This window comes from Manis pentadactyla, chromosome 13, assembly GCF_030020395.1.
Source record: "Manis pentadactyla isolate mManPen7 chromosome 13, mManPen7.hap1, whole genome shotgun sequence".
Lineage (NCBI taxonomy): Eukaryota > Metazoa > Chordata > Mammalia > Pholidota > Manidae > Manis > Manis pentadactyla.
Genome location: NC_080031.1, coordinates 34,409,646 through 34,423,666, shown reverse-complemented (window position 1 = coordinate 34,423,666; position 14,021 = coordinate 34,409,646). Strand labels below are relative to the sequence as shown.

Sequence of the window (14,021 nt, the reverse complement as noted above, 5' to 3'; positions counted from 1 at the left end):
TAAATAGCAAGTACAAAAGATTATTAAAATTGTTTTTTAAAACTACTTAGAAAATTAAATGTGAATCACCTGTACTATAAATTACCTGTCTTAAGGAATTCTTTCCAAAGTTTTCCTTATATAATTTGAATAAATAATGTAATGCCTAGCATATAGTAAGCAGTTGATAAGTACTTATAGATCATTCACTATTTATATTTCTGAAATATTAATAAAATCTAGTATTTTTATTACTGTTTTTATGAATTTTTATATTAAATGATTCAGAGATGAAAGCTGTTCAACAGAGAAGGTTCAGAAATCACATCTATAACATGAATGGTCAGATAGCTTAACAGCAAATGTGAATTACACTATTCCCTTTAGTCAGATTCTTTTTCTTTTTGTTTTAGAACTATTTCTAAAATTTTGAAGGACACGGGGACTTAAATTACTTTAAATATACCAAATAAGTCTTCATAAAATGGTATTTTTATTTCTTTAAAAAGTATTATGTTGTCCATTTTTCTGTTACTTGACCATAGCTAGTATCAAGAACCTAAGGGCAAAACTGAGCATTTAAATTTTTGTGTTCAGTAAAGACAGTCTGACTTTTTTACAGGTATACTGTTGATATTATGAGAAACCTTGTTTCTTATGAGATTTAAAAAGTGGCTTAATCATGTTCAAATAATATTTAGGTAAATACTATTTTATTTGCTGTTGGTAATTGTAGTGGATAAAATTTACCATAATTTTTATTTTCATCGTTATTTTTATACTTTAATATGTGTGTGCCTTTAGCATTCTTATTTCTGAAGATGAGAATTGGGATTCTTCTGAACTGATAACTGGCTGCTGGACTGAGTTATTATTATTATGTTTTTTTTAAGTAACCTATGAATAATTTTTTTTTAAATTTTGGTATCATTAATGTACCAATTACATGAGCAACATTATGGTTACTAGACTTCCCCCATTATCAAGTCCCCACCACATACCCCATTACAGTCACTGTCCATCAGTGTAGTAAGATGCTGTAGAATCACTACTTGTCCTCTCTGTGTTATACTGCCTTCCTCGTGTCCCCCCACTGCCTACATTAAAACTGAGTTATTTGTATGTAGGAACTAAGTTTTGTATGTGACTATCTAATCTGGTTTCCCACAGTACAGTGGAAAGAGTTGGGTCATCAAGCCTTACCTCCAGGCCTCATGGTAGTAGAAGAAATTGTTTCTTCTGATGATGAAAAAATGCTTTTGGAAAGCATTAACTGGTCAGAAGATACAGACTATCAAAATGGTGAGTAAGACTTATAAAAATCTTTATTTAAGAGTTTCTGAAAAATGCCATATTACTGCTCCTTCTCTCCTCCTTCTGTGATGTATTGAAACTCTTAATATTTCCTCAAAATTACTGAAAGTAGCCTGGATCTAATGTTACACAATTCATACGAGCATTAATAATAAATAATATTTACATAGCTACCAATTTAGAATTCCAAGCTAATTAATATTAGGCAACATTTGTAGAGCTAACATTGATAAGCCTTTTCACATATATTATCTTATTTGATCCTGTCCACCCTAAGGCAAATTTCCTATGAGGAATTGGAAGTTCAGTACATACCACTGTAATATAAAGTGATCCTGGAGATACTTGCAAGTTAGAGTTACTCTGACTCTTTCCAGATCAGTTAGCATTCTTATGTGTGCCTGTGTGCATGTTTAACTCTTTCAGATTGATTGGGAGAAACTCTAAGCATTTGTTATAATTTTAGCCTTAAAAGAACAGCAGATATTAGATAAAATGTTTAATTTTATTAAAGACAATAATTTTGCAGTTAACAGGTTACCATTACTAAACAAACCTTATTCATAGTGTCAACTTTGAAATATATAAAATATTGCAATTATTTTCTTTCAAGTAGTTCACTTTTTTTTCTTTTCATATAGTTCAAAAGTCCTTAAAACACAGAAGAGTAAAGCATTTTGGTTATGAATTCCACTATGAGAACAACAATGTAGATAAAGATAAGCCATTACCTGGGGGTAAGTAATTGTTAACAAAAAATAATTGCTGGTTCTGAAAAAAGATTTAATATATTGGAAGTCTATCCTAGTTAAGGATAATGTTTCATTTGTCATCTTTTGGTAAGCTTTTGAAACATTGAATAAATTTAAAACAAGTTAGATGCATAGTGCAGTTTTGATGTAGAAACATCATATCATGCAGATAAAGTTCCAGTTCCTCTTGAACACTATCCTTAGTTCTATACTTTTTCCCAGGAGTAGTACTATTAACTCGTTAGTATATATTTTCCCAATCCTTTAAAAAAATGAAAAAATGAGTTTATATCCAAATAGAGGTACCTATAAAAGTATATAGTTGTTAACATGTAATATATTGTATGTGCTGTATATTCACATATTATATATATCATTCCAACTTACTCTTTTCCCTTTATGGTATGTCTTGGAGATCTTAAAGTTTTTCATTTTATTGATTATTCAGTAATGGCTTACTCAGTTCCCTTTTAATAGACATTTAGGTTATCTCTAGCTTTTGACTTTTACAAGTAGTGCTGCAGTGAATATCCTTGTATACACCTTTTTATGCAGTAAGCAAAAGTTTCTCTAGGGAGACAACTGAGAATTGTGTCAAAGTTTTGTTCATTTTAAAATGTCGGTGCTGATGAAGTGCCCCCCAAACAGCTATACCAGCATACTCAGACCAAGTGTGGACCCGTTTCCCTTCATTCCTACCAACATGTTGTATTGTAAACTTTTAACTCTGTAATTAGTTACATGAGTTACATCACTAGATGACTAGTGAGGTTGGCCATTTCTGTGACTTACTTTTCATAATCTTTATCAATTTTGTGTGTGTAATTGATTAATAAGAATTTACTATATAATCTGATTATGAATCCTTTGGTAGAATTCTTTGTTGGAATTAAATTTATCTGTATTTTTATGACTTTGGTCTTATTTAAAAATTTTCCTTCCCTCGTGAAGTAACATTTATGACTCCAAAGAAAGTAAGTTAGTGCCACTTTGAAATAATTAAAATAAATTAAAATTTAATTTAAAATAAGTGGAATAATTTAAAATAACAAAAAACAAAGTGGTCAGGCTAATTACCAGTATGTAATAGTCAATTTTATAATTTTATTATTTTACAGAGTACTAAAATTGTCAGCAAAATTGTTCTTTTGGGTGTTTTATTTGATAAAAATCAGTAAAAGAGAAGATTCTTTAGAAAATTTTGTTTGCTTGTGGGTTTTTTGTTCTATTTAGATCTGACTGCTAAATTAAAAGCTGTGTGATTATTATCACAGTGAATAATTATTTTTATTTTTGAATAAAACATGCAAAGTAAATATTTTAATGTTTCATCTTTATGATTACTGACTTCAGGTCTTCCTGACATTTGGGATAGCATTTTGGAAAAGTGGTTGAATGAAGGTTTCATTAAACATAAACCTGATCAGTTGACCATCAACCAGTATGAGCCTGGGCATGGTGAGTATTTCTTCTTTTAAAATTCCAGTCATGTATTTCATAACTAAGTAGATTGTGTAACTCTCTAAGATCAAACATATGTTTTAGCTCATACTAACTCCTGGTTTGCTTATATTTGTTACCTTCATTGACTTGAATCCCTTCCAAATCTACATGTTAGTCCCTTGAGGAATTTGCTTCTCAAAGGGTAAACAGACTGACACAGTTGCTATTTGTGATTTTGTTTTTTTGATCCCCTCTCAGTGTTTTATTTAGAGTGGGGAAGATGGTTTTAAAGCCATAGGAGGCATGTATAATGGAAGAAACCAAATCAGTTTACAGATGCAGAGATGAAGGCTAATTGGTTAGGTAGTCTTGCTCTTCTCCTGTGAGAATGTGGAAGACAACTCTAGGATGACCTGTTAGTAAAAAATCTTCAGGTTATTGATTTTTTTTGTACCTGTTAGCAAGATCTGCATCTCATATTTATAGTAATCAAATGGTCTTAAATGTTTTATTAATGGAGGCATCATGGAGGTTTTGGGTTTTTCTGCATTTATCATAATGTCTTATAATTGCATAGTTACCTATCAGTCTTTCTGCTGGTCTGTATGCTTCCTGAGAACAGGGACTTTGTCTTATGACAACGTGTACTTTCACTGTGTAGCAAAGTGCCTTTTTCTTAAGAGGTGTTCAGTTAACATAGATTGAAAGATAGGTAGTCAGCCATGTTTTAATTACTGATACGCTGTTTTCACACCTGACTATTGCTTTTGTTCTGTAAGTACTTTGGGATATAGTGTTTAAGGGAAAAAATGACTTCAGTATCTCTCTTTAACATCTTCCTCTTAGGCTGGATTTCAGTAAATGTCCTAGTTAGGCAGTGAGTCTTGAGTCCTGGTTTAGAACTGAGTCCCAGTGGTAGTTGAAGTTGAAGATAAGATAATTTTAATTTATATTTATTTTGATTCTGTTTAGTCATATTCACCCTAAATGTTTCTTTTTAACTAAAATTATGGTACACTTCTGATTATCAGTGTTTTCACTATAATAGTGTGAGGCTGTATTTAAAGTCATCTTAAATCTACCAAAGAGAAAAATGAAGTGATGTGTTAATCTTATTTTCCATCCCAGGAATTCCTGCTCACGTTGACACACATTCTGCTTTTGAGGATGAAATCATTTCTCTCAGTCTGGGGTCAGAGGTAAATGTTCAACATTTTTATTAGCTATCAACAAGTATCTTACCTTAAAAAATGCCATTTCTTAATTCAAGTGAATTAAGATTTAAAGATGAGAAAGGCACCATTGACACTTTTAATTTCTTACAAAATGAGAAATTATCATAGTCTCTCTTATTAGGTTTCCCAGGTTATATCTATTAGCTCATTGGATAGCTAGAATTTAATTTAACTTTTGCAGTTAAATAAAATCCAGACTTCCCTTGGTGCAACATCTTACTTATGCAGCATTGCCATCTAGTGGCAAAATATGGTAGCTGCAGGCTATAGAAAAAGAAAAAGAAGAAAGTGTATGTGTCCAGAATTTTGATTAATTTTTTCATTTATATTACCTGATTCAATCCCCTCAAAAACTCTAAGCAATAGAGGATAATGTCCTGATTTTTACATGTGAATAATAAGAGGTCCATATCTATGCACTGATTTATTTCTGTAGCTGCACTTCACTTGAACTGCTAAAGAAGATATAGAACACCTGATTTAAACTGATCCATACAAGATGCAGACAGAATTTTAATTAGAAATAAAGAGTTTTAAATCTAGAAGAATCCTTAAAATATGAGGGCATCTCGTCTAACTACAGGTTGCTTCAAAATATGATCTATTCTTGGAAGCAAATACTATTTACTAGTATTTTTTTTGTGTTTGTGTAGTTGCTGTCGCTAGGTCTTTAGGGTTTTGGCTTTTTAATTTTTGCTGAGCTTATATGATCATGTTGATACTGTGACTAGAGACTTAGCATTATTTGATAAGACAAAACCATTTTATCAACTGTGTGTAGATTTTTATTAAATGCTTTCAAAAGTAATGAGGATGGGTAGGAAAAGAGCTCTTTGTCCGGTTTATTTTTACCTCTTATTCGATCTTGTAGCTAGCTCTAGGGACCACTAAAGATCATCCTTGTTTTTTCCCCTCAACTGTATAACCAATTGAAAAATGAGACAAAAGATAAATGGAGAAAAGAGTGGCAACTAGATCACTGAGAAACACGGAAGAGCATGGCTTTAGAGCCCTCGCCAGCGGGCTTGTTAATACTTCACCTGTGAAGTAGAGAAGACATACTGCCCTTGTCACTGACGCAGCCGGGCAGCTAGAGATCTCCCCTATAGAGGCAGAGGCTTCCCTGTCATAGAGGCATGAAGGAGCATATACTAGATTCTGCAGAGCAGCTGGGTCTGAAGGAGGCTCAGCCAAACAGGCTTGGCTCCGGCTAACCAGTCAGCTGAGACATTCCTTCTAGAAGCTGAAAGTGAAGGAGTGGAGAAAAGCATGGTGTGTTCCTCCTGTACATCCTTTCCTATGGAAATGCCCTCCCCTCCTAGGGAAATAAGAGGAATGGGGACTAAGTGTTTTCCAACACTGCATAGTCACTAAAGTTGTAAAAAAGGGAAATCTTGCCCTTTAGTTGCACTGAAAATCTGCTGTTATTGTTATCTTCATTCCGTGTCTCTGGAGGCATATCATTTTTATCTGCCAATTTGAGTGGAGTTTTTGGTTAAAGTCATCTTTATAATAGCAGGAAAGCATTCATGTTCTAAATTATGACAAGAACAATAGATTTTCTTTTAAAATACAGCTTTTGAGGGGAAGTGAATCTTTTTGTAACTTTGAAAACAATTTACTAAGTATTTAAGTTTATCATTGCTATTTAAATAGTCTAGTATATTTGGGGGTAACTTTGAAAACAATTTACTAAGTATTTAAGTTTATCATGCTATTTAAATAGTCTAGTATATTTGGGGTCCTTTATTTCATCTGTAAAATGGCATAATCCTCATGCCTGGCTGAAGGATTGTGATGAGCATATAATGAGTTAATGTATGTGGAATGTTTTTCAAATTTAGAGCCATCCTTACAGGTAAAGGGTGTTAAGGTATGCTGCTTCTTGGGCTACTTATTTTGAAGCTTCACTTCTGTAATAAAGGAAGTTCTTATTCCCATGGCCTCACAATAGGGTTTCAAGTGGTCACGAGAAAGATGGCTTTCATCTTTTCTTGCATTCACCCTCCATTGCACCCTGTGCTGTTCTGGGTTTTCTTGGTACTGTGGGACTGAATTCTCTCCTAACTCCTTGCAACAGACGTAGAGTCTGGGTCCCATACTTTTGTCCCTTTTTCTTTATCTTCCCATCCTTGACATTCTTAATTTTGTAATAAATTTATTGTAATGTCTATTCCAGCTTCCTTTTCATTGTACTAATTTGTCAGTGCACCACTGTTTTGGTTTTTAGTGTTTGTTTCTCCTGGGCTGAGATTATGTCTAATTCTTTACTTTCTTCCTTTTCCCAGAAAATTTCTAAGATCTTTAAATTTTTTTATTAAGCATAATTGACATACATGATTACATTGATTTCAGGTTTATGACGTAGTAAATTGAAATGTATATACATTATAAAATGATCGCATAGTAAATCTAGTTACCATCTGTCACCATGCAAGTTAATATATTATTTTATATTGTCTATTCATTACATTTCCATGTCATTTATTTTATAACTAAGCTTGTACCTCTTGATCCCAATCTTTGCCCATTTTTGCCTACTGCACAGCCCTCTCTCAGCAGCAACCTTCAGTCTGTTCTCTGTACCTATGAGTCTGGTTTTGTTTTGTTTTTTAGATTCCACATGGAAGTGAAATCATAGTATTTGTCTTTCTCTGACTTATTTTACTTAGCATAATACCCTCAGTGTTCACCTATATTGTCCCAAATGGTAAGATTTCATTCTTTTTTATGGCTAATACTCCACAGTGTGTGTGTGTTGCACATCTTTACCCACTCATCTATTGGTGGATGCTTAGGTTGCTTCCATATCATGCTTATTGTAAATAATGTTGCATATGGAGGTTCAGATATCTTTTCAGGTTAGTTTCTTTGTTTACTTCAGATAAATACCAGAAGTGGAATTGCTGAATCGTATAATAATTCTATTGTTAAGTTTTTGAGGAACCTCCGTAATGTTTTCTATTGTGGCTGCACCAATTTATGTTCCCACGAACAGTACACAAGGGTCCCTTTTTCTCCAGATCCTTGTCAACACTTGCTATTTTTTATTTTTAATAGTAGCCACTGTAACAGGTGTGAGGTGATATCTCATTGTGTAGCAACCCCTATTGTATGTTTTGCATTATAGGAAACAGTCTGTGGCCTCAGGAATAGATATACTCATGACTCCTGTGGTTCTTGTTACTCTCATTTTGGTTATCTATATATATGTCTGTTGGTTAATTTTGTTTGAGGAGGAAAGTCTAGAAAATAAACAGATGGAATTTAGGAAGCCTTCTGTAAAAAAATCTAAGATGCACCACTCATAAGCAATTTTTAAATTTTCAAATAAATTATTTATGACAAATTCATTTATTCATTCAAAATATTTGTTGAGTATAATTTGCTAGACAATCTAGCAAGTAAACAGTGATAAAATGCAAAAAAATTTTTAAGCTAAAATATCTCATTATCTCTGTAGCCTTATCATATACAAAGTAAAACAATTTTATTGAAGTGGTTTGTGATTGACTTTTCTTTTGAGAATCGGTTTTTGGTGGCAGTGGATTCACTTCAGAGTTCCTGCAAACAAAGGAAGCTGCAGTGTGATACACGAGAGCTTATAGCAGGTGGTCTCATTGCAAACACATAAGCGTGATCATCATGGGCCTTTACACTAAGCATTTATAGTATTGAATATTCTGTGGGGGCTAAACTATCTCCAGTTTAGCATCTTTTCTTTTTCAAGCTTATTTTTCTCTTGTGCCGTGTTTATTTTGCTTTCTATTGTGCTGCTTGGCAGTGTATTTAATGTACCATGAAACTCCAAGATGCCTTCTTTTTATTTTATATTCCACTGAGACAGTCAGATAAGACAGTTCAAAATCATTTGTATTTGGGAGTGAAAAGGAAGAGATGGCAGAATCTATGTTCTTAGCAGCTGAGACCTAGTTTTTTAAAGCAGAGCTGTGTTTGAAAGGTGGCATTTGCTGAATGTGCTCTAAAGTAGATTTGTTTGTGATGTTTTATTTTAAAAATTGAGCCTGATCTAATTTTGCTTGTTTCCTATATGCAATACTGCAGACAAGTTCCCAGGTGTGTACCCTAAAGGTATATACATAGTATTTGATCAAGTAGGAAAGTTTTCACACCAGACATCAAACCTTTGCTTCTCGTATCCCACAGAACAATGAGAAAAAGTGTGTTTGGGCTAAAGTGGTATTTTCTGCTGCAGATGCCACTTGAGCAACCACAAGCACCATCTCATCTCCGTGTGCTGATATGCGAGGTATTTTTCACCTTATGACGAGAATATTGAAGCCAATGCTTTATATAATTGCTCTGACTGCACGACAAGGGAGCAGAGCTTATTTCGTTTACTCATGTCGGATGGGAGATCCTATGTCCTGTACGTCAGTTCCAGGATGTGTTGCTGTCATGTCTCCTTCCTTTGAGTTTCACAAGACTTGGTAATCTTGGATCCTTGTTTTTATGAAATTTAGCAAATGGATTCAAGGCTCCTAATCTTTAGTTTGTTTTGTTTTCTTAAAACATACCTTGCCAGTAGGAGTCAGGGAAGGGAAATGGGTTTGTTGAGGTCCTTGATTTTAACTTGTCTTTAAGGATGGAAATTAAGCAGGTGAATATGGCTTAGGTAAGAGATTTAAAGGTCATTGACATTAGCCACTGGTCTCCAAGGCAAAATTCCTATTAATTCCTCTGCCCTGGAAAAATGTGGTATATCAGCAAGCTGCTTTTCCAGCTACTTTCTAGCCTAGCAAAATATACTTCTGGGAGTATCATCTTTTGTAGAGAGAAAACTGTTTGTTTCACTAAAAATATTCCAATTTCTTCTTGTCCACAATGGACCAATTATTTCATGATAAGTGGGATTCTATATTTGTAAATCCAGGGGAGGCATGTAACCAGACATTTTTGACATGGCTGTACCTCTTTGTAAATAGTTTGTAGCTTCAATCTCATGTCCTTGCAGTTACGTCTGTCTGCCCTTTCTGGCCCTCCTTTCCCACTTACTTAAACATGGTAGACATGGCCATGAGGAAGTATGTGGAAACCACGTGTGTGCTGTTTAAAATAAAAGGCAATCCTTTATTTCATTTGAGTCCAATGAAAACATTAGTTAGCTACAGAGGGTTTATATTTGTCTGGCTGTGGGAAACAGGCAGACTTCTCTCTCTTCTGCTAAATCCTCAGCTGTGATACATTTGCTTCAGTTAAATGTAGTGACTTCTATCCTCTCAGCTTTCATCATTCTGTAGGAATCACACATTCTTCACATCATATTGTTTCCTGCCTGTTTGCCCTTCGGGGTTTTAAAAGGTTAATGATTGCAGCCTATTTCTGACCAATAAAGATTAGGATTAAATTTGTCTTCTTTCTCAGAAGTGTTCCCAGTAGCAGTATATTCTTCATTTTCATATTTAGCCAACGTGGAGGAGATCTATTCATTCTTTCATGTACTTGCTTGTCATGTATCTTTACCTAAGTGATAGTGATAGCTGTGTCTGGGGTTTTCATTCTGTTGTATTTTGGATGTGTAAAGATTTTATAAGATGAGAATGTCTGGGTTTTTTGTTTGCTTGCTTTGAACTGAACATTATCCTCTGTCATGCCCCAGGAGCCTGCTGGGAACTTGATCTTTATTGACTCTGCCATCTTAGAAAATAAAGAAAATAGGTAAAAACCAGAAAGAATAATTGGAGAAAGCTCCCATGGAGCAAAGCTGTCACATGGCACAATGATTCAGCAGTTGCAGGGGAGCATTACTGATTGTGAACCCTCAGTGAATTTTTTTTTTAATATTTTTTTCTGGTCTTTTAACAAAGGTGATTTAGTTAAGAGACAGATGATTTAAATAAAACACTGATAATAGTTTATGATGGAATGTTTTAAGATTAATTTATTCTTCATAGAAAATGTACATATAATTTTTTAAATAAAGATTTTTTTATTAAGGTGTCATTGATATACAATCTTACACTCAGGTTTCACATGAGCAACATAAAAATGTTTTCTTTAAATAAAAAGAACTGTATTCTCACATTATACCTATGACATAATAGAAAAAATATGTATTTGTCTCTTTGCCCCAGTTTCTGGCACAGAACTCCTAAAACTGTTATAATTTCCTAAGTGATAAGAGCACTGGGAGCATCTTTGCTCTAATGTTTGTTCTCTCATCCTAGTTCCCAACACGGAGTTCCTAAATCCCTTAGAATTTCCCAGGCGGTAGCAGTGTCATTTGTTTTAATGAGCTGACTCTTGTCAGGCCCCTGAATAATGGCTGGTCACCAGAAACACCAAGCAGTGATTACAAGTTTGGAATTTTCAGCCCTCTCCCCCATTCTCCAGAGAGGGGAGAGAGGCTGGAAATGGGGTCTGTAATTGATCATGCTTACATGATGAAGCAGCCATAAGAATCCCAATAGTACAGAGTTCAGAGAGCTTCTAGGTCGTGGGGCGCAGGGAGGTGCTGCAGCAGCGGCACGCTGGGAGGGGCCTCGGAATCGCCGCACCCCTCCCCGCATACCCTGCCTCATGCGTCTCTTCCATTGGATGTTCATCTGTGTCCTTTATCTTATCCTTTTATAATAAACTGGGAAAGACTAAGTAAACTGTTTTCCTGAGTTCTGTGAGCCTCTCCAGCAAATCAGTAATGATCATCAATAATAATCAGTAATAGGTATACTGTACATATTCTAACATAATTCCCATAACATTTGACTTATTTGGTGGTATATTTTTTTCCCTTAAAAGTTGGGTTGTGTAATTCAAGACAGGTGCTTACGAATTAGTGTCATGTTCATATTTATCTTATTAGTTCCAATCATTAGTTTAAACTGGCATTTCCCTACTTTAAAATCATTACTGTCTGTTGATAGGAGGGACTGTGTCTAAATTTCACAAATACATGAACTATTATGCATTAGTAAAATATGTTGAATACTAATTAGCCAGAAACTATAACCTCTGGTTAGGCAGAGAACACATTTCTTATTCACTATTGTAGACTTTGATGTCTCACACAGTGATTAATAAGTATTTGTCTAATGAATGAATTGTAATCTAGTATCTCAGAATATTTTTCCATAACAGGTTTTGTCCAGAAATTTCTCATTCCTTTTAAGCCATAAATGATTTTATCTAATAAAATAATTAATAAATATACTCATTATACTTTCCTATATGTGGACCTTATCATCTCTTTAGAAAATTGAAACCTATATGTATTGGTTTAAAGGCCACAGTGGCCTTTTCTCTCCATTAGCCAATGTTTTAGTGTGAAAATTTTCATACAGAAAGTTAAAAGAATTGTACAGTAAAAACATATGCCCACCGTCTAGATTTTTCAGTTAACATTTTAATATATTTGTTTTATCAAATACTCATCTATCCATTCTCTATCAGTCCCTATTTTATTTATGCTCTTCAGGGAAGTTACAAGTATCAGTACACTTTACCCTCAGACTTCATAATTTATCTGGAGTATTTATAAATAGAATGCTTTTGGGGTATGACTATTTGAAATTACATTGTTTATTTTGAACAAATAGTTATTGGAAAATTATATTCTATCCTCTTACTTTATTTTCCATACTTAGATTGAAAGCATAGATGAGAAGGAAAAAAAAAACAGCTTAGAGCTGTATAATTCTTTATCATTCATAAAGAATCTTAATGTGTATTTTCTAATTTGATCCAATATTATTATTACTCTGCCAGGTACTGTGCTGCATGTTAATCCTTAATGAAGGTTCTAATCTAAATTCTTTTCATCCCACTGATACTTGGTTGTCGTATTTATTTTTCAAATGGATTGATTTATTCACTTAAAAAATATTTTTCGCCTCAGTGGCATGCCTTTGAAATTCACATTGGTTAGTTGCTGCTATATTTAGGCTGAACTCTTTGGTGCTTGCGTTCATGAGGACCAAAAAACTTTCTTGGGTGGTGTATCTTTATAGGTTGCCATTCATAGTATTTGAGCATAACTCTGAAAAATGTTCCTGTGTTCTTTGATTGTTTTTATCTCCTGTAAATCAGTCCCTAATATCCAAAATGTTGCATGACTTTAAAGGCAGAATGGGTTATATGAGAATATGCATCTAATAGTTATTTCTCCTTGGATTATTAATTATTATTAATATCCTATGAATAATAATAGCTACTTTTTTATACTTATATGCCAGATACTGTGGTCTATATCCACTATATTTTAATTAATATAACAGTCCTGTAAAGGTTGAGGAAACAGGCATAAGAGGATTAATGGCTTGTCCTGGGTCAGATGCCTAGGAAATGGAAGAGCCAGGATGTGAATGTTCTAGCTCTAAGTCCTTGTATCTGACCATCATCTAGTGTTTCACATAATATGATCCTCAGACCACCTACATTGTGATTTCCTGGGTGATTGTTAGAAATGCAGATTCCTGAGACTTACCCTGCCTGCTGAGTCTGACTCTATGAATGGAGTGTGTTTTTAGTCAATCACTAGATTTTCATGTGCAGTAAAATTTGAGGACCACTCTGCTATGCTCTTCTACAAACATTCTCATGTTTTAATTTCTGTTATCCTAGGAAGATAGCCAGAATCAATGAATCATTCTTATCCTTGGAAAACATGACATTTTGGGTTGATCTTTATGCTTTTGTCTTTACTTCAAGATTGTCATGGATTTTAAGCACCCAGATGGTGTCACAGTGCCAGTTATGTTGCCTCGTCGGAGTTTGATGGTGATGACAGGAGAATCTAGATACCTTTGGACCCATGGGTATGTATTGAAGTGACTTTGATGACAGGATCTCTTTGCTTTGTGAGAGTTCTTATTTCTGCCTGCGCTCCCAGAATCATGCTCCATGTCTGCACATTGAGGCTTCTGGGTTTAAAGTCCCAGGGATATCTGTAGGTTTTTTTTGTTTTTGTGTTAGCCTTTTATTTTTTATTGTTTTTATTTTGGTATCATTAATCTACAATTACATGAAGGACATTATGTTTACTAGGTTCCCCCCTTCACCAAGTCCCCCCCACATCCCCGTTCACAGTCACTGTCCATCAACATAGTAAGATGCTGTAAAATCACTACTTGTCACCAAGTTCACAGTCACTGTCCTTCAACATAGTAAGATGCTGTAGAATCACTACTTGTCTTCTCTGTGTTGCACAGCCCTCCCCATGCACCCCCCAACACTATACATGCTAATCATAATGCCCTCTTTCTTTTCTTCCTGCCCTTATCACTCCCTTCCCACCTGTCCTCCCCAGTCCCTTTCCCTTTGGTAACTATTAGTCCATTCT

At 34.3% G+C, this 14,021-nt stretch overlaps 1 protein-coding gene across 4 annotated transcripts in view; it reads left to right on the top strand.

Moving 5' to 3' along the window:
- Positions 1-14,021, top strand: part of ALKBH8 (alkB homolog 8, tRNA methyltransferase) — a 67,469-nt gene that overhangs the window by 18,241 nt on the left and 35,207 nt on the right. For 3 of the 4 annotated variants that reach the window (XM_057491041.1, XM_057491044.1, XM_057491043.1), the window contains exons 4-8: positions 1,150-1,281; positions 1,935-2,030; positions 3,399-3,503; positions 4,617-4,687; positions 13,391-13,497. In XM_057491041.1, coding sequence (XP_057347024.1) covers positions 1,150-1,281; positions 1,935-2,030; positions 3,399-3,503; positions 4,617-4,687; positions 13,391-13,497 — 511 coding nt within the window. The remainder of the gene's footprint in view (positions 1-1,149; positions 1,282-1,934; positions 2,031-3,398; positions 3,504-4,616; positions 4,688-13,390; positions 13,498-14,021) is intronic. The other variant, XM_057491042.1, reaches the window with a different exon arrangement.